Raw genomic sequence first — 19,362 nt, forward strand, 5'->3', positions numbered from 1 at the left:
TGCAAACAGAGAAATACCAGGGAAATCTTGGAAAGGCTACACATTCTCCCAAACTCTTGTCCAAACGATTCTTTAAACCAAATAGTGTGGCTCACCAAAGAGCCACAACCTCCCTAAAAAGCAGACGGTCATTTTTAGCTGAATTCAGTCTGGCTATCTGCACCCTGCATGTTCCAGACAGTCCAAAATTGATTTGAATCCTTTATGTGGGATGAGGGGAGTGGAGTGGTGATAATTTAAAAATATCTTTGGGTGTCTGTGTGTTCCTAGGGGTCTCCGTTCAAGAGCAGGGCATTATGCTTCGGCATGCTCTCGCTTCCCCACGTCTGACGAGAGATCAGTGAGGTTTTGTGTGAAGCCTCTATCCCCCCCTCACTCTGATTACCTTTCCCTCTCCAGTTTGACAACCATGGGCTCAGCTCCTAGAGCTGGCTGGACCTTGACCAGCTGCAGTGGCTTCAAGAAATCAACACAAGTCAACTATCTGAGGAAGCACAGTCACCGCGTCCATGGTTCGGCACTGAACTTTCACCCGCGTTTACAAAAAAAAAAAAAAAAAATCGCCATCAGTCTCATCACTGCCAAGTGACACACAAAAAGGAAGTTAACCATTGGCTGTGACTTGCATTCATTTCCCAGCTCCCTTAGCCCATTCTGATGCCAAGCGGCCTCCAGCTTGCCCATTTCATTCCGACCACGGCAGCCAAAAAAAGCACTGCCCCACAGTGCGACGACAAGCAGGCTGTTTTGATATTAGTACCTCAGGATGCACTGTAAGAGAGTCAGATGTCCCCAAACTACATGCCCTCCCCTGAGGAACTCCGTCCCCGCTCTCCTTGGCTAGAGAGCTGGTAAGCATGCCACAAACCCTTAGCTGTGAAAGCACAAGGGACAGAAAGGCACCATCGGCCAGGCTCAGACAGAAATGGCCACAAGGGCCTCTTCTGCTGGGGACAGAATTCACACCCTCCAATTCAATGCTCCTGTCTCACTGGAAAGATGAACTCAGATTCTATTCACTCCCTGCCAGCCAGCATCCTCCAGCACAAACTGAATTACATAAGAAAAGGAGTCCTTTTTTTTTTCTCCTATAATGAAATTGTACTCAGGTCTAGTAAGGAAACATCTTTTTTTTTTTTTCTTTCACGAAAGGCAGAGGAATACTTGGAATTCAGAACAATGGAGATGCTCATTGATTCTTAGAGAGGGGAAAAAGACAAACAGAAAAATTCTCCCTCCTCCCAGCACACTCCCATCTCTGGACTCGATACACAGATCAGACCCTAACCCCGTGTAACCTCTGCCTGTGCCGTGGACGGGCTCGTTCGCGCTGGCACTCTCCTCCGACATTTTTCACAAGCTCAAGGAGGAGCCAGCAGGTGAAGAGTCTGCCGGTATCCCAAGCATCATTTATTTTTCCAGGTGACTCACTTTTTGTTGTGACCAAAACTGAACATAAAGCTTTTAAGAGCTTAAATGTACACATTTATACATTCATTACACAGTGTTAAATCTAATTTGTTCTTTTTACTGTCACAGGAAGCACATGTTTAAGGCAATCTGTTTCCTCATGTGAATGCTTTCCTGTCTGTTTAAAAAAAATTGCGACACACTTTACCCTGAGTAACCAAGAGGTGATCATAAATATCCCTAAATAGCATTAAACAGATATGAAAGACATTAACACTTTCAGAATGCCAAAGTAGTATTAAAAAAAAATTCTAACAGATGCTCCTAGGTCAAAAAGTGAAATGTGTGTTTCCTGAAAAAACACTCTCATCAGAATCATAAATGAGGTGTTACTGAACAAACCGGGATCCTTTTGGTGAGGAACCCCAGCCCTCCACTGCCAGTGTGCTCTTGCCATGAGAAGCCAAACTGAAATGGAAGTTTGATGGAAACCAATATCCTTTGTAATCCACAAGGTGGCAATGACTACAAATGAGGGGTGGCTGGTTCTGAACTATGGGGCCTCTCAGCAAAGGACAGCATCTCTGAGAACCACAGCCTGCTTCGAGTCAGCAGGGTGCGTGAGGTGAGGCTCAGGGCTCCCCAAAGGTCCCCAGAGGGACCCTTCTGAAGAATCGGATTTGGTGTCTGGTGTGTCCGCATATTAAAACTGGCTGAGCAAAGGACATTGTAGAATTTTAAGATCATGTTCCTGCCCACCCTTCCTCCACTGTTTGGCCTTCCTCTACTGTTTGGGAAGATGTGTTGTTTTGTTTCTTTAAATGTAAGAAGAGTTATCTAAGCAGCTCTTATTTAAAAAAAAAAGTTTTAACTGTCTCATAGCTGACAAGCAAAATTATATTTACAAATTCAAGAGCTGTAACTGAGAAAAGACATATTATAATAGAGCAAAGGCTTGCATCCAGTGACTCCTTAGCTTTCCTCTAAAAGCAAAGAATCTTTCAATTATTCTGATTTAATGTTAGAAATGTACTAAAGAAATTCAACACTGCTTTGAAAGAGAAGCAAATTGACTGCCACCCAGGCCCACACAGTCCACATACTTCATGCTGTCAGAAGACATTAAACCCCATGCTCAAGTCTCCACTTGGTTGGAGCTAGCCCTACCAAAAGAAAAGCCCTTCCATCCCCTTCCCTGCAATGCACTACCAGGAAGAGCCGCCCTCAGACCTGTTTATTTTACCACATTATTGCTACAGTATGCAAGAAAGAGCATGTATAGCCTGCTCACCTAAAAGCAGGGCTGATATAGGTAGAAACAAATGGCTGCTCAGGGAATCACATTAGGAGTTCTGGGCCTGATATCCCAGTCAAGAACTAACAACTTTGTAAAATTGTCAGTTTCGGTATTGAGTAGGCTGACCAGGTGCTTTGTCTGACATAGGGTGGTCATATAAGGATAAAATGACACAAAAGGAGCTTGACATATTTCCTAATTTCAGATGAAGCGAGTGACCTGTGTTAACTAACTTCTGCATACATTGACAGTCTGAGACTCCATTGTGCTGTTAATGGTCTCAAGGCAGCTGCCATGTCTCCCTTTTTCCTTAAGCGCCAGAAGAATGGATGCCACCATTGCCAGTGCTCACCACTTCAGCACTATGATGTATAATAATGAAATATAACATACATGTGTGTATGTGTATGTGCACAGCACAGGCAACTAAAAGCAAGCTTGTCAGAGTCTATGTTTATCCAGAATATACAGTCTCTTCCGGAAATGCTCTGCCTGTCTCTTCCGGATCTGAGCTGTCAGAAAGAGGTTGTGCACAGCCATACTATGAAGGTATTGAGGGTCTCTGGGGAAATGCAAACTTTTTAATTTTTAATTTATTCCAGATAGTCAAATGCTTTCTACGCAAACAATAACCATGTTGTAGAGAGCCTTTTGCTCTGCAGAGGGGGATGAACAGCTGTAGGCAGCACAGATTGCGTCACGGCTCAGAACACAGGAACCTTCCAGACAGACTACCCAAGTCTTAGCTCTGCCACTTACAAGGGGTGTGAGCTTGAGCAGGTTTCCTCCCCATCATGGGCCTCAGTTTCTTTATCCAGAGGGGGAAAAAAAAACCACAATACTATCTATTTCACAGAATTTTTATAGGCTTAAATGACTTAACACTTGCAAAGTACTTAGAACCATGCTCAGCCCAGAATAAGCATCAGGGGAAAGGCTTAGTACCAGTATACTGCTATCATGTTATTACACAGCTTCTATATATACCACATTTTATAGAAAACTGTCCAGGTTTGTGACCTAACAAGGCCTCCAGATGAGCACAGGATATCAAGACATGCAATGAAAGGCTGTTTATTTACAGTACAGTGTCATTTCTACTCTATCACATCACCGTTCTGCCTACATCCACTCACTGGACATGTATTTCTAAATAATAATGCTATTCATAAGGCAATAAGGTTGGCTTAAATGGGATTAAAAAAATGTACCTAAAATACATCCCTCACTGTTTTCATGGGGGTGATAACTGAAGAAACAGACTAAGCATTTCCATAATAAGCCAGGGGACAAAAACTACTTTCTTTGTGAATGCATGAATTGGCTAACCGGCCAGACATTACACTCTTTAAAATGTTCAAGCTATTCTCACAAATTGGGATGTCAGAGACACCACCACATGAATTTCATTAGGGATGAAGAACCTTGTCAGTGTTAAGGCTTCACAGCTACACCAAGGGTCTTAGTGGTTCTATCAAGTGCCTGGTCTTCAATTTAGTTAAAACACGTTTGGAATAAACTGAAATGAAGAACAGAATGAGTGAATGCATGTACACATCTGAAAATGCCTTTCCCCCTCCCACCTGGGTAACTCCCCATCTGTCGTCAGGAGTTTCTCGGAACAGCGAAGTTGTTGGTACAACTTACTGAAGAGAAAACACAACAGCATTTGTTCGAAAAATAATTGCCACCAGGGTTTGAATTTTATAATCCCAACTATATCTGTCCCTACTAAATTTGCACAATTCCATTCTGGGTTTTTTTTTCCCCAGCCATATCAATTAAGCTCCAGATTATATGTGTCTGCATCCCATAGACTTCTAAAAATAAACTTCCTCTCAATGCACTGCCTGAGGAGCCCCCACTGTGTCATAAATAAAATTTCACTCAAGGAGTGGGTATGCCTTAGAAGTTGATGGCAGAATTTGTTGCTTTTTATTATATAGCAAATCTTTCCATTAGTACAACAGTTGCAGAAACAGGCTTGCTTTCTACTCAGATTAAAGGTTATACACACACACACACACACACACACACACACACACACAGACTCAACAAGTCTCAGTTTCTGGACCACAAATATTCTTTAATTAAAAAAAAAAACCTCTGCTGCAGTGTAATGACAACCAAGTACTATGTGCACAGACTTAGACATTTTATTTAGATCTCATCTCTTAACATCTCAAGTTAATAAAGTTTGTTAAGATCCAGCCCCAGTTTTTATACCCTGCCTATTATTGAATTATCTTGTGCTTCAAATTCATTTCCTAATGAGCAAGCCAGAAAATATTATTGTACCCTGTGCTAATACACCTGAGCACCTGTGAAACAGCCCAATTCCCCAAACAGGGTTACTTGAAAACATTAACACTAAGAATCAGCCACCTACTTGAAACTGCTTTCTCCCAGCAGCTAATGATATAATGATATACTGTGCCAATCGGTAGAATGAAAGCCATTACAATATTATTATAAGTATAATCCAGGAGGCATATTTAGAATGATACGAGTTGGGGAGGGAGGCGGTTGCTGTAGGCAGTTAGGTACTCTTTCTCAGATGGTATCAAAATAATTGTTCCAAAACAGCATTTCCCTAAAATCCCTAAGTGCTAATGGCAAGTGGTTACAGTGACAGTTTTTCTATGTTCATGTGATAAATGACACTGATTTTCCTGACTAAATGTACTACAAAGGTCTTTTTTTCTCACAAAACACAACTCTTTCTAATATCAGCTCATGTCGCACAAAAGAAGTTCCCTTTCATTGCTACTGGTAGGTCAATTCACCAAGGAATTTGCTTTAGAGTCGGCTATGAAAGAGCTTTGCAAAGGAATGCTCCCATTCTCTGTTCTACTGAATAGTCAAAAACACGTTCAGTGAAATTTAACACACGTAGAAACCTCTTCTGATTACTCCAGAAGTAAATGCTTACAGATAACTTCCCACTCTAGCAGCAAATTTATGACTGATTCCTCTGATGGCAAAATCACAAGAGAGACAGCAATGGTGCCACTAAGCCACTTAAATATCATTCTTAAAATGCCCTTTGCAAAGCAGAGCTCTCACATGCTTTTGGAATGGAAAGGTATGCATCTCACCAGAACTGAAATCATCTCTGCTTTGCAGCCCTGAACTATTACCAACTGCAGAAAGCTCTGCACTACCCTAACTTCTCTGAAGAGGGAGTATATGCTTAAGTGAAGGACAGAACTTCTCAGATCGCTACACCTAGGCAGCAGCTGCAAAGGGGGAAAATCAGAATCATTCACATGCTGCCCTGCTCAGATCAAATAATCCAAATAAAGCCACACATTTTGCGCAGCATTTTGTAAATGCTCACTCCTTCATAATGGCACTATGCTACACCAACATGACCAGACACAGGGAGGTCAAAGCTGACAACCTAGCCGATTAAAAATGTAGTGCAATTTCCTTTTAAAAAGAAACAAAGGCAGGAGCCAGTAGCTCATGCTGAGATCTGAGGCTCATAGTTCAAAGCCAGCCCAAGCAGGAAAGTCTGGGAAACTCTTATCTCCAATTACCCACCAAAAAGTTGGACATGTACTTGTGGCTCAAGTGGTAGTGTACTAGCTTTCACACAAAAGCTCAGGATCAGTGTGCCCAGGCCCTGACTTCCTTCCTCAAAACTGACACAAAAATAATAAAATAAAAAGCAAAGAGAAAAAAATAACCCAGGCACTAGTGGATTATGCCTGCAATCCTAACTACTCAGGAGGATGAAATCTGAGAATCACCGTTCTAAGCCAGCCCTGGCAAAAAAATTTGTGAGTCTTTTAACTTCAATTAAGTACCCCCCCAAAAAATCCAGAAGCAGAGCTATGGCTGAAGTAGTAGAGCATTAGCCTTAAGCAAAACAGTTCAAGGGACAGCACTTGGCCAGACTGAGTTCAAGCCCTACCAGCACAAAAACAAAACAGAACAGAACAAAACAAAACAAAACAAAAACAGCCTAGTTAGTTCTTATAAGATAACTTCGCTCTTCTTCTGTAACTCTCTACCGGACTCTACCTACTACTTTAAAACAAAAACTTTCGAATTGCTTGAAATCTGGAAATCACACCTTGAAAATACAGAAACCATCAGTGATTGGGAAAGCAAAAAAAAAAGAAAGAAAAAAGAAAATTTTAGAATGTTGAAGACTATTTGAATGAATGAACTTTTAAAACTTAAAAAGATGAATATCAAACCAAACAAGCCACAATTAGATATTATCCCATAAACATATGGTAAATTCAGTTAACTCAGATGTTAAGAGAACAGGTTTTGAAATTCCAAGATACATATAAGCCTTGTGACAATCTCTTTCTAAGGTAAAAGCAGTCTTGCTGCAATTTCTTAGATTTCTATAATTAAGCAACCAAGAAAGAGTGGTTCACACTAAAAGATTTCACACCAAAATATACTTTTTGGTGTCAGTGACAAAATAAAGTTCAAATTCACAGTTTCCTAAAATGTATTTTTATTTTCTGAACAAATGAGTGCAGATTTTCACTCGTCTATTGTTCCAGTTGCTAAGAGTTTAAACCAAAGTCCTGACAAATCTTAACAGATGATACAGTACTCTGAAAACTTGATTAGAAATAAAAGCACACTCTAGGCACACTCGGGGGTGGGGCAAGTTTTGAGGTGGAACTGATACCTTGCATACCTTAAGAGATAGTAGGGGGGAAAAATCAGCCACTGGAAAACACCTCTGCTGAGAGCAAGGACATGATGATGTGGCTGTGAGGCTCACATCCTTTTCATTTGTAAAGATAACCCAGGAATAGCTCACAAATACACAAACCTTTCATCTGTCGTTAATGTTTTTGTCTACAGCTTTGCATTTCTTTTTAGATTCAAAATAGGAAGAGCAGAAAGAATACATATATATGTATGTACATACACATATGTATGTGTATGTATGTATATATATGTGTATATATACATATATATATGATCTTTTTTTAAAGGATGAAAAGTTGAGGCTCCTCAGGTAGGGAGGAGGATGGTTAAAGAAGGAAGAGATACGGAAATCTTTTGCATAAGCTCTGGCACATCTGGAACACCTAATGGTCTATCTATTAGACATGTGACATGTGTTTTCTACGTGCTTCTTGAAGTATTTTTCAGGGAATAAGAACCCCGAATGAAAATAAACACTAAAAAAAATCCTCCTGCATTTGTTTTACTTTTTTACCTCCAAGTGCAATGGAGAGAAGATTGCTTTCTAGAGAAACAATAGATGGGGTGAACTTGAAGTCTTTGAATTCAGCATTAACTGACTATTTTCTCCAATTTAAAAGTGTTCCCAAGTGTCACGTATAAATACTGCTTCAACTGCGTGAATACTGCAGTGCTGTTTCGGATGATTTAATTGCTTTTTCCTGATCTCTGTCATACCTATACATTTTCATAATTAATTAGCAATATTTTAATATTCAAATCTCATAGTGTAATATCTTTAAAAACAATGGGCCCACTGTATTTCAAGTTAGATGTTGAGAATTAACATTTTGATGTTAACACCTAGTTATACTTTCCAAAACATATCTGTCTTTAAGAAAGGACCTTGAAAAGATCCTACCTTTAAACATCTTACTTCACACTTAGATACTACTAAAAGTTACCACAGAGGGCCGAGCCCAGGCAGCTGATTCTCGATTTACTTGTAATAGAATATTTTCATAGAAAATTTTGTCATTTCGAGTTGAAATCTTTTGACAAGAAAAAACAAATGACCTACTGAACTGCAGTATGCTATCAATGTCAAAAGTAATGGAGGAAATTTTATGTATTTTAGGTATCATGTTTTTCTTTCTTTTCTTTTTTTTGGTCAGTCGTGGGGCTTGAACCCTGAATGTAGGCACAGTCCCTGAGCTCTTCAGCTCAAGTGAGTGCTCTACCACTTGAGCCACAGCATCACTTCCCGTTTTTCTGGTTGGTTAACTGGAGATAAGAGTCTCATAGACTTTCCTGCCTGGGCTGGCTTTGAACTGTGATCCTCAGATCTCAGCCTTCTGAGTAGCTAGGATTACAGGTGTGGGCCACAGGCGTCTGGTGGTATCATGTTTTTCAATCATCAAGAATTTCTGAATCCCTAATAAAGAAACAATATACCAATTCTTCTTTTAAATAGTCTTATGATTTCTTCAAATATCTTAGGCCAAAATTACCAAACACAAAAAAAAACCCAAAAGGTGTTTTTCTTTCTCCAAAAAAGCTTAAGGTATAAATTCTATCGCATATTTGAAATCTTCAATTCAAATCCAAATCTAATGATTATATTTTACCTAAGATATAATCTGAAGAAAACTGATAAATATAATACTAAATGCATGCTGAGTTTTTGTCATCCCAAATTCACCTAATGATACAGCCCTCCAATTGTCTCATTCAAAACTAACTTGAGACTCTTTATGCTAGTAGAGATTGCTATCCTTGGCATGTAGGTTCTCTAAACATCTTTCACCATAACTAAAAAATAAAAAAATAAAGCCTCCTAGATCATCCTGAATTTCTAACAAATCAATATGCAATGTAACAGAAAACAGACTATGGAAAAATGAAAAATAGAGAACCGATCAGAGTACAGAGAGAAGCAGCTATAAATCATTGCTCAGAAATTAAAATTTCACTTTCCAAGGCACTGTTATGTTCTAGAAGAACATTGGTACAAAGTTTCAAACTAGAACTACTGACTACACTACCAAGTTGTGGTTGTTGGTACATTCTGATTTTTTTTTAAGTATATAATTTTGATTAGGTCAAGGCTTTCTATCTTTACACGTTGGTCTGAAAGGTTTTCATTTTGTTCTGTGGGTCTGATAAAAGAGCACATTTTAAACTTGTTACTTTCTAGGTTTAGAAAGTATTTGTTGATTTCTAGTAAGAACTATGGATCATTTTTCCAATGCTGAAATTTAATGTTGTACACTTTTCTCTGCATGAATACATGAGTCAATGTGCATGATTATTAGACTACACAAAAAGAATTTACCAAAAGGGAAGTGAAGTTGAAAAATATGAAATTTACAATAAAATGCAGCTTCCAATAGAAAAGCAAATGTAGAGACATAACAAGACAAGAAGTACACATGTAGATTCAAAACATTAGAAATGCAAAACAAACTGTCACGAATATGAACCAAGATAAAGCTACAGTACTAAAGTCTCAACAGAAAGTGAAGGCAATAAGACGTTGGGATGTGACAGAAAAGGGCACAGGATTAAAATACGAGCAGAGAACACGAAAAGGTTTGCAGCAGTAAGCAGGGCTTTTGTGGGCATGTGAGTAATGTCATTTCCCATAGCCTTTCCTTAAACATGCAAACACTCAAAACCCCAAACCCTAAGTCAGGTCTCTGCTCTACAAAGGAAAGGCTTCCCTCTGTCCTCAAGCCTTTGCCTGGGAACCCTGTGATTGGTTTCTGTGTCACCTTGCTACTACCTACTACTGTCATGCCACGACCATGACCATGATCTCTGGATGGGACTCAGAGCACAAATACACATTCATGGATCCTTCCTCAAAAAGGGTATGGTGTGGCAAGGCTATCTTTCTCTCTGTCTCTCTGTCTATCTCTGTAGACTCAGTTTTCAAAACTGAGCCACACAATCTCCTCCTTCTTCCTAATAGTCTTGAAGAGCCAGTGTACTGGCTATGAGGCTCAGCTTCTCACTAATAGTGAGTAGTGTCACAACATCTGACTATGGACTGTCAACAGTGTTTTCTTATGGAAGAGTAGGACTCCCATTTTGAAGAAGAAAAGGACTAAAAGGAAGCTGATACAACAGACAGGGACAGATTTATTACTATTATCATGGTAAACATGGATCAAGGAAAACATAGAAATGCCTTTGTTTGGTTATGATCACTCCAATCTTTCACTGTTAAATAACTACTCATAACATGATAAAACACATTTCAGAAGTATTTTTTCTTAGATCAATGCTTACTAAGTTCATTTGAACTTAAAAAAAAAACAAGGCAGAGATATAAAAACTCACAAATCTTCATACAATGAAGCTAAAGTGTTACATGTCCATAACAAAAGCTTCTTGGAATCCAGTGAAAATACCCATTTTGAATGATATAGACATAGATGTGATATATACCGACAAGCTGACATGTACTAAGTTAAGTCATTATTCAAACAAAATTGAGATATTCCTAAGGTGTCAAACAAATAGTTGAAAAATTACCCAAAGTATTTCATTCTTCCGGTTCAAAAAAGGTAAGACTTCAGTTTTAATTATAATTTCCTTCTCCTTGTTAATTTCCAAAAAAGGCTATTTACCAAAATATTACCTAAGAAGCATTAAAATATTTAGCCATGTAAATTCTCCAAGAAGAATTCATTCTAATCTGCTTCTCAAAAGCCAAAAAGCAAATCATGCCAACTAAATTTTTAACTATTAAATGTTAATTTTTTGGCAGAAAAAAAACCTTTATGTTTTCCCAAGTATATAACAATATACCACCAATATATAAGCTGTCTTAGTAGTAATGGAAAAGGAACTACTGGTAACATTGTCCACAGAGGCCAGTTAGCTTTAAGAAACCTGAAAAATGCTCTCTGCTCTTTTCTAGCTCTTTCCTCTTTTTTTCTAGCTCCCTTCTCTTTCCTAGCTCTCTCTCTTTCCCACCTTTCCCAGACACGCTCTCTCTCTCTGCTCTTTTCTAGCTCTTTTCTCTCTCTTTCCTTTCTTTCCCAGCTCTTGCTGTTTCCCAGGCCTGTCCCAGCCACGTGGAGTGCCAACCTTGCCTGGTCCCAGCAGGTCTACTGAATAAACCTACCCCTTACCTGGAAAAAAAGAAACCTGAAAAATTTACAATGAATTAAGAAATTGTTGACCACGTTCAACATCTAACACCACACCAAAAGCATTCTTAGAAACTGTGAGGTTTCTGCTAACTTTTCACTTTGGAAAAAAATTAAATGTTAAAATGTTAAAAATTAAAAGTTAAATGTTAATACAAGGAATAAACAGCATTATGATTGCTGGTTTTTGTAGCTCTTATAACCAAAATAATAGTGTCATTTCAGAACTCTCAAAATGGACTTTAATGTACTTAATACTGTCAGTATTAGGTTTAGGTATGTTTAAAATGTCAACAGCTGTGAGAACTACAAAAGTTGGCAAAAAGTTGGCAAAAAACCTAGAACTTCATCTACATCAACTCTGCCATGAACTTCAAGCTTAAGATAAGCTTCTACAATCCTTGGGGAATATTAACCAATTTTGATGCAATATAAACATGAGAAAAATAACATGGTACAATTTAATATGACATATTTGTTGTCACGAGTAACTATTTCTTGTCTTTGTCTTTTATATATACAAGATTCTTTCAGTATTTACAAGTAATTTTGTGATGTGTCTTCAACATTATCAAGTCTGTGACAATCAGCATATAAAAATTCAGAGTTTTCTGGTAAAACTTATTTTGATATATTCATTTAAAAATACTTTTTGGATGAGCTGAACTGAAAGAAAGCAAGTCAAATCACAGGTATTAATCTAATCTTAGCACATTTTGCAAAGTCCAGTAATCTTCTAATTTAGTACAAATGAAATAACATTAATATGCAAGTACGTTGATAGGACGTTTTCAGAAATCTAAGTATAATTTTATTTTAAAGTATAAGAACTTATAAGGCCTATTACCCATACTTCTCAAAACTCACCTATTTATCTCGGGAAGGAAGAATAAAGTAAAAGGAGGAAAAGAAGGAAAACAAGAAAGGAGAAAAAAAGAACTTTCAGTTTACCTAAAGAGAGAATTACTACAGATGTATCAGTAATAGACAAAACCAAATAAAATATCTAGGACTTAAAATTTGAAAATGCATACAAAACTTCACACTAACATGTATTTAGTGTAATCACAACCAATTTTTATTGTGTTAAGAGTTTCGAAGTCCCCGCCCCCCCCCACAAACAGTTTTTAAAGAAATCCAGAATGCCTGGGTTACAGCTGGATTCTTCTAAGTCAATTGTCTGTCATCTGGTATCCCAGATTCAAACAGCTACTGAAGCAGCTACTTTTGCAGCCTTCATTCTGCAATCTCTCCAGAAAACAGAGACATTATCTCTGCACGTGGGCTGAAACTCAAGAAATTTTTCCTAAATCCATTCCACAAATCTCTTTCCACATGCAACTCCACAAAGCATCATAATGCTGACAAAGAAGTGAACCAACACAGGAGACTAATATTAATGCTCTCTCAAAGCCCAGGACAGGTAAAACTTAGAACTTCAGGCACCTTTGCCAGGCAGTCTACCAGGCAAGAATACCAACAAAACCACCCAGCCTCAGTGGATATGCTATTAATCACTCCAGTGTGGGTCAGAAGGCTGGACGTACAGGTCACTCTCTCTCTGCTGCATTCTAGATGCACACTCTGAGTATATGTCCAGTACCTCATTTGTTCTTTTCCAATCAATGGCGAATATCACATGATGAACAAAATAACAAAGCAGAAACAAGCAGTACTTACTGAAGATGGCAAACCTGGAGGAACTTTTCGAACTTTCTTTGTCTGTACCTCTGAAAGAAAATGAAGATATTGTGAGCTCCCACGTGCCCATTCTCCAAATTAAAATATCATCAAACCAAGAAGCTACTGAAATTAGACCAGATTCCCTTAAATCATTACCATAACACATTACAGTTACTGCTATCACCTTTTATTCTAGCAAAAAGAAAGAAAGAAAGAAAGAAATGCTGCTCTATTCATACAAACAAAGATAGAGTATTGTAATTTGTCACTACTTTGGTTGTACTTTTTTTACTTTTTTTTTAAGTTTCTTGGCCTGTGCAGCAAAGGGAACCTCAGAAATAAGCAGAAAATGAAAAAGGAAAAGAAAAGAAATGAAAGGAAAGGAAAAGAAAAGAAAGGAAAGGAAAGGAAAAGAAAAGAAAAGAAAAGGAAAGGAAAGGAAAGGAAAGGAAAGGAAAGGAAAGGAAAGGAAAGGAAAGGAAAGGAAAGGAAAGGAAGGGAAGGAAAGGAAAGGAAAGGAAAGTTTCCTTGCTGCTGTAAGTTTTTAACAGATCTACCCAATGAACTACTCAGGTGGTGGGGTGAACTTAATGGGGCCAAATTTTATGGAGTTTTCTGGGGAAACAGAATGGAAGGAGAGGTGAGGAAACAAATCTGCTCATAAATGTTCAAGGTATTTAAACAGAGGAAGACCTTACCCATGGCACTACTGTGAAGAGGCCTTCGTCGGGGGTTATTGCTAGAATACTGATAATACTGGGAGCCGGGTTTGGTGGGCGAAAGGGTTCCTGGATTGCCCATGTCCATGTCCCCTCCAAGGAGACTCTGCTAAAAAGTGAAAAAGAAAAACAAAACAAAACAAATAATATTAATTCTTTACATTCACCAACTCTCTTCCAGCCTGTGTGTCAATACTGTCGAACCAATGCAATTGATAGATCAGTATCTGCCAAGTCAAAGAACACAAACCAAAAAGGAAAACTGTCCAGGGAGCTGGCCCCAAAGTCTGTGAATTCTTAAACCTTTACTTGAGAGGAGAGTAGAAGACGATTCCTGTTACACGATGTATGTTTTAGTCATTTCAGATGGTAACATTTCAGTTTCCTAAGAAAATGGCATTTCTGGAAGAAGGATGTTTGCATTAGGCTCCTATATGGGAACTGTCGGTGCCTGGCCTTCTCAAGCATCCACAAGAAGCTCACTTTCCCAACACACATGACTTCCCCGGCGACGCAGAGGGGGTAAGTGTGGACGCAAACCTGTGCTGAGAATGCAGTCTCCCTGCCCAGAACCTCATGATCCTTCATAACTTAACACAGCGCCCACAAAGAGACACAGCGCCAACAAAGAGACAAGGACAGCTGAACAGAGGGTAAATTCAAATGCTCACACTTGCAAGATGATAGAAAAAGTAGGCATTCTAAACTACCAGGAAAAAAAAACCAGAGGGCTTTGGAATAAACAGTCTCTCGAGGAACAGCAGAAGCCAAAACACAGTCCCACAGATTAAACAGTAACCTGAACACTAGAAAACTTAAAACTTCTACAAATATTGTTAACTTATCACAGGATGACAAATTACTCAACTTTCGAAACTTGATGACATAAGACAGCTTCTATAATACTATTACATTTTCTAAAAGCCACATAGAAACTTACCCATAATATATAAATCGCCTGATTATACTCTGCATTGAACACATTGTTCTTTTAATTATTCTGGTATGCAATAAAACAAGTGTAGATAGTACCATTTATATTAAGAACAAATTTACTGTTTAATAAAGAAATTTTAAAATTAAGTACTAAAAAATCTAACTTTATCGTTACTTGTAATCAACTTTTACTGACTGAACTAATTACTGTCCTTGATAAAGTACAGAATGTGTTTTCCCTAATCTAAATTCTAATCACCATGTCACTCACAACAGACTTCGGGATGCTTCTCTAACGCACTATTCACATGCAAAATACTCTAAATAGGCCAATTATGACTCTGCCCCTGTTCCCTGGTTAACCCACTGAGAACTGAAAAATTTCACAAGGCAGTCACCAACTAAAACAAAGGGTCCTTGTTTTAAATTAAGACAGTCTTTTTGATTCCTAAATAGCTCAACAAAGTGGCATGTCTTCTTGTGAAAGCAGTTGGTCAAATATGACCCATAAGCTGGAAAATCAGAAATTCAAAGCCTCCCGTACCACCATTATATAGCTAAATATCATAAAGAGACCTCTCTGTTGCCAGTGTTGGCATAGGTACTATATAAAGGACTAATCAGTGACTGACAAGCTTACTCTCTAGCCGGGACTTTTTTTTTTTAAAGAGATACCCAATAAACATTACATTCGAATAAAATTTCAACACTCAGATTTAAGGTTGAAAGCATACACTGAGTAATAAATTCACTGTGAGCATCTTCATGTTTGTCATGTAAAGACCTGATAGGATGCAGATTGCTGCAGCTAAAATTCTGACAGCTGCATGCTCAACTATTGCCTCTCCCAAACTTGGAAGAGATGTTACAATACTATCCAGTGACAAACTAAAAAACAAACACAAAAACTCATCATGAGAAAGTTTTTCCTAAATTAAGAATTTACTAATACAACATCAATTTTTATCATTAAAAAATCACATTAAAAATTTAGAATCTCAACATAAAATTACACTTTTGGAAATTATGATTTTTATTTGTTTGTCTAAAGTTTTATTATATTTATTTAAGTCTTAATCCAATGGGTTCTTCATGGATAAAGCAACCATATGATTTAAAGTCACACTCTCCTATGGGCTGATAGATCTACAAATACGTCTTCATTTCACTGGGAAAGAGTTTGTTAATGACAGCATTTTATTATTATTACTCCATAATTGTTGTAATTTTACAGTGCTGGGAATCAAACCCAGGGCCTCATCATTCTACCACTGAGCTACACCAACAGCTCCATGGAAATAACATTATCAGCAACTTATGTTTACCAGTAATACAGGCATTGTTCTCAGAGGCATTAGCCTTATTTCTCCAATTCTCTTTTACCTGAAAAAAATATATAAACATTTGCAAAAAAAAGGCTGAATAAATATGCAGAAATATTTCCCATCTGAGTGAGCCTAACCACTGATAAATTTCTACAGGCCCTGGTGGCAAAACTTTCATTCTCAGGAAAGCAGATGTATTTAATAGGCCAAACTAAAAACATACATGCAGGTTTCAGCAGTATTCAAATAGAGAGCTGTGCAAAATATAAGATGGTAACAGGAAAACAGCTGACTGGCTAAAGATGACCTTACTGTTGTTCGTATAAAAAAAAAATCAGTTCATGGATCACGCATCCAATTCCTGCAAAAGAGCCACATGAACTCTGAGCAGTAGTTATACAAAGATCAAGTAGAACTTCCAAACACCTAGCACTTGTTTCTACTACTGCCCCCAACCACCTCCGTTCATACAAAGCATATTCCTGTCTCTGTCTTTTTAGACTTGTTTGTTCCTTTTCTTTTTCACTTGGGACAATAGAATCATTCTTGTAAAGCAACAAAAATAAACACTTCCTCATACTTAAGGGGGCTCTAATCACCCCCTTAGGGAAAATGAAGATAAAAATATATGTGTTCTTATTGTAGAGTATACTTGTAAAGTGAACAATGACTACTTACTATTGTTTGGCATTTACGTCACACACTGAATTCTCTGTAGCCATGAGAAAGATTTTAAAAATTTCACTGGCTAAAAAAACCCCTGACTTTATGAATTTAAAAAATAAAAGTTACTTGAATTTGATTTAAGGCAAATTAAGTAAATAGTACAAAAAATGGAAAAGGCATTTATGTACTTAGGAATTTTCTTAGGTGTATTCATGGGTCTGAAAGTAAATTTATACTTAATGAAAGTTAAGTTTAAAACTAAGTCTACTTTCAAAACTGGCAGATTCATCCTTGCCTTAAATAGGATTACAAAGGTTTTAGGTTGTTCCCCTGTGCAACCTCATGCTCTGTGGTTTTTGCTGGGACCCAGTCCTCAGCTGCCAGAGTCTGCCAGGAAACACTGGAAGCCAAAATGCGGCATCTCATAGAGCTAACCTGTAAATCTTAACTCATGGTGGACTGTTTTGCTTAACTGTCTACAGTGTGATGAGACAAGTTCTTTCCTTTTATTCACAACCAAAGCAAACAGTGTCAAGACTTAAGATACCCTACCCAAAGAATAAAATACACTGACTCTGTCCACCAGGTTAAAATGATTGGGAGTTTACCCCCAGACTTTATTCTCTAGCAAACCATCAGTAGTAGTGGCACAGCCATTCATATGCCAGAAGCAGCCTCAGGGGGGTTGTTTCAACTATTTTTTGTTTGTTTTACTTAAGATCTGGGCCTCAGCCTATCCTTCGAAGAGTCTCAACCCAGTCTGTATTTCGTGGCTCCAGAAGTATGTGTGGGGTTTAGGGGGGCAGGGGTGTATCTTCTTAACATCTTTGGTCAACCACTAAACTTTGCTTATGCAACCAAGGAGGCAAACCATGAATTAAACTTGAGAAACAGAAAGCCAGCATATACCTCAAATTAGATTTATAACTGAATGGTAATCAAAAATAGAACTAACTGCTTGAAGCTTAAATTATCAACTTTTTTTTCTTGTTAAACTAAAATCATCTTGCTCTGAACTATTATTTCATTTCAGTCAGCACTTTAAATGTAATGGGTGGGTGGTTCATTGCTAAAAAGGAAGATTATATTTACCCTTAATTATAGATACGAGTGAGATCAGAATATGGTGCTTGTTGCTTTGGGGGGCTTATAATTAATTCATCTAATAGGTGAATGACCTTGAATTTTAGAGTTGGGCCCTGAGAGGGGGGTAAAAAAAAAAGTGAAAAAGAAAACCAAAATCTCTGGGGGGAAAATGTGCCCATGGATTTTAGGGCTTTCTCTGATTTTGAGTCATTCGTCTTACGTTGTGATCTGATATCAGACACAACATGTTGGGGGATGTTGCAGAACAGAGAAAAGCAGCCTCAGATGAAACCAGATTAAGCTCCTTTTCTGAACTATTGCCAAATGCTCGTGAGTCTAATTCATGTTTGGGTATTCTCGTACGCACACAGCTGCAATTCTATTCTTTCATCACAAACCTAAGTGATGTATAGTGGCTTTGTATGTCGAGCTGACTCTATACAGCCAAGGATTTCTCTTTTAATTTAAATCTTAAAATGGAATTAAAATTCGGAACCACGACCAAACATGAATGTTGGATATTTGTGAAAATACATGATAGACTTGGTAGGGTTAAGTACAAAACATATATGGAGGAAAGTTACAGATTAAAGGTCCTTTTTATTATAACCGAGGTCATTTCTACATAGCTAATTTTTCACCAAATTGGGTTTTCAAAGACACTGCTGAATAAGACTCCTCACCGCCATGGGGAAGTTTTTGCAAATCCCTGTCGAATAGCTGCTGCTGAATTTGCCATTCTGACCACAGAAGGGCCATTGCTGACTTACTACAGTAGCAGGAGGGGGCGATAATTTTGCTGCTGTTGGCACTTACTCTGCAACCTAGAATATATCTCACACCAAAGGGCAATGAAGAGCACAATATTTCCACCTGTCCACTTTTGAACTTCAAAGCTCTGAACTGAAGGTCAGTCTTTGGACTATCTTTATTCCTGATTCCCAAAGGTCCAGGGAGGCACCTTTATAGAGATGTCTACCCTATGGTTGGTTTCAGCAAAAGGGGAACTTGGGGGGAAAAGAGAAAGATAAGCTAGCAGAGATAATGTTAACCATCAGGGACTTGGTGAATTGTTGCTGTGCTGCACAGAACTGCAAATGATTGAAATGATCATTTAGCAAATAGTTTCTTTTAAGGGCTCTGGTTAATGTGTTTTATTTCCACGGTGAATGTGTAGCACATATTGTGTTTGGTAGCCAATATGAAGTAAAATTCAAGCGTATTAAGGGGTTGGGGGAGAGTTTGCAGTCTAGCTCAGAGGCATGCTGGCAATGACAGGAGAGGTTAGTTATATAAATGCTGGAAACCGTATTCCCAGCCTCAGTGGATAGGAACTCAGAAAAGCTTTATCACAGACAATCAGTAGAAGAAACAACATATGCACAATGTCTCGCAGAGCTGGTGCTCAGTACATA

The 19,362-nt window shown here is 38.1% G+C and overlaps 1 protein-coding gene across 7 annotated transcripts in view; it reads right to left on the minus strand.

The window, feature by feature from the left end:
• Positions 1–19,362, minus strand: part of Tcf4 (transcription factor 4) — a 350,212-nt gene that overhangs the window by 113,215 nt on the left and 217,635 nt on the right. For 5 of the 7 annotated variants that reach the window (XR_001175170.1, XR_001175169.1, XM_013018942.1 and 2 more), the window contains 2 exons: positions 13,914–14,043; positions 13,213–13,262 (listed from right to left, as the gene is read on the minus strand). Coding sequence is in view for 5 of the 7 variants with exons in the window: in XM_013018942.1 (XP_012874396.1) it covers positions 13,213–13,262; positions 13,914–14,043 (180 nt within the window). In the remaining 2 variants the exon portion in view is untranslated. Of the gene's footprint in view, positions 1–13,212; positions 13,263–13,913; positions 14,044–14,474; positions 14,548–14,605; positions 14,658–19,362 lie in introns of those variants that run through there. The other 2 variants (XM_013018945.1, XM_013018943.1) reach the window with 2 other exon arrangements.

The sequence above is a fragment of the Dipodomys ordii genome, unplaced genomic scaffold (assembly GCF_000151885.1).
Source record: "Dipodomys ordii isolate 6190 unplaced genomic scaffold, Dord_2.0 Scaffold43, whole genome shotgun sequence".
In the NCBI taxonomy this organism is placed as follows: domain Eukaryota; kingdom Metazoa; phylum Chordata; class Mammalia; order Rodentia; family Heteromyidae; genus Dipodomys; species Dipodomys ordii.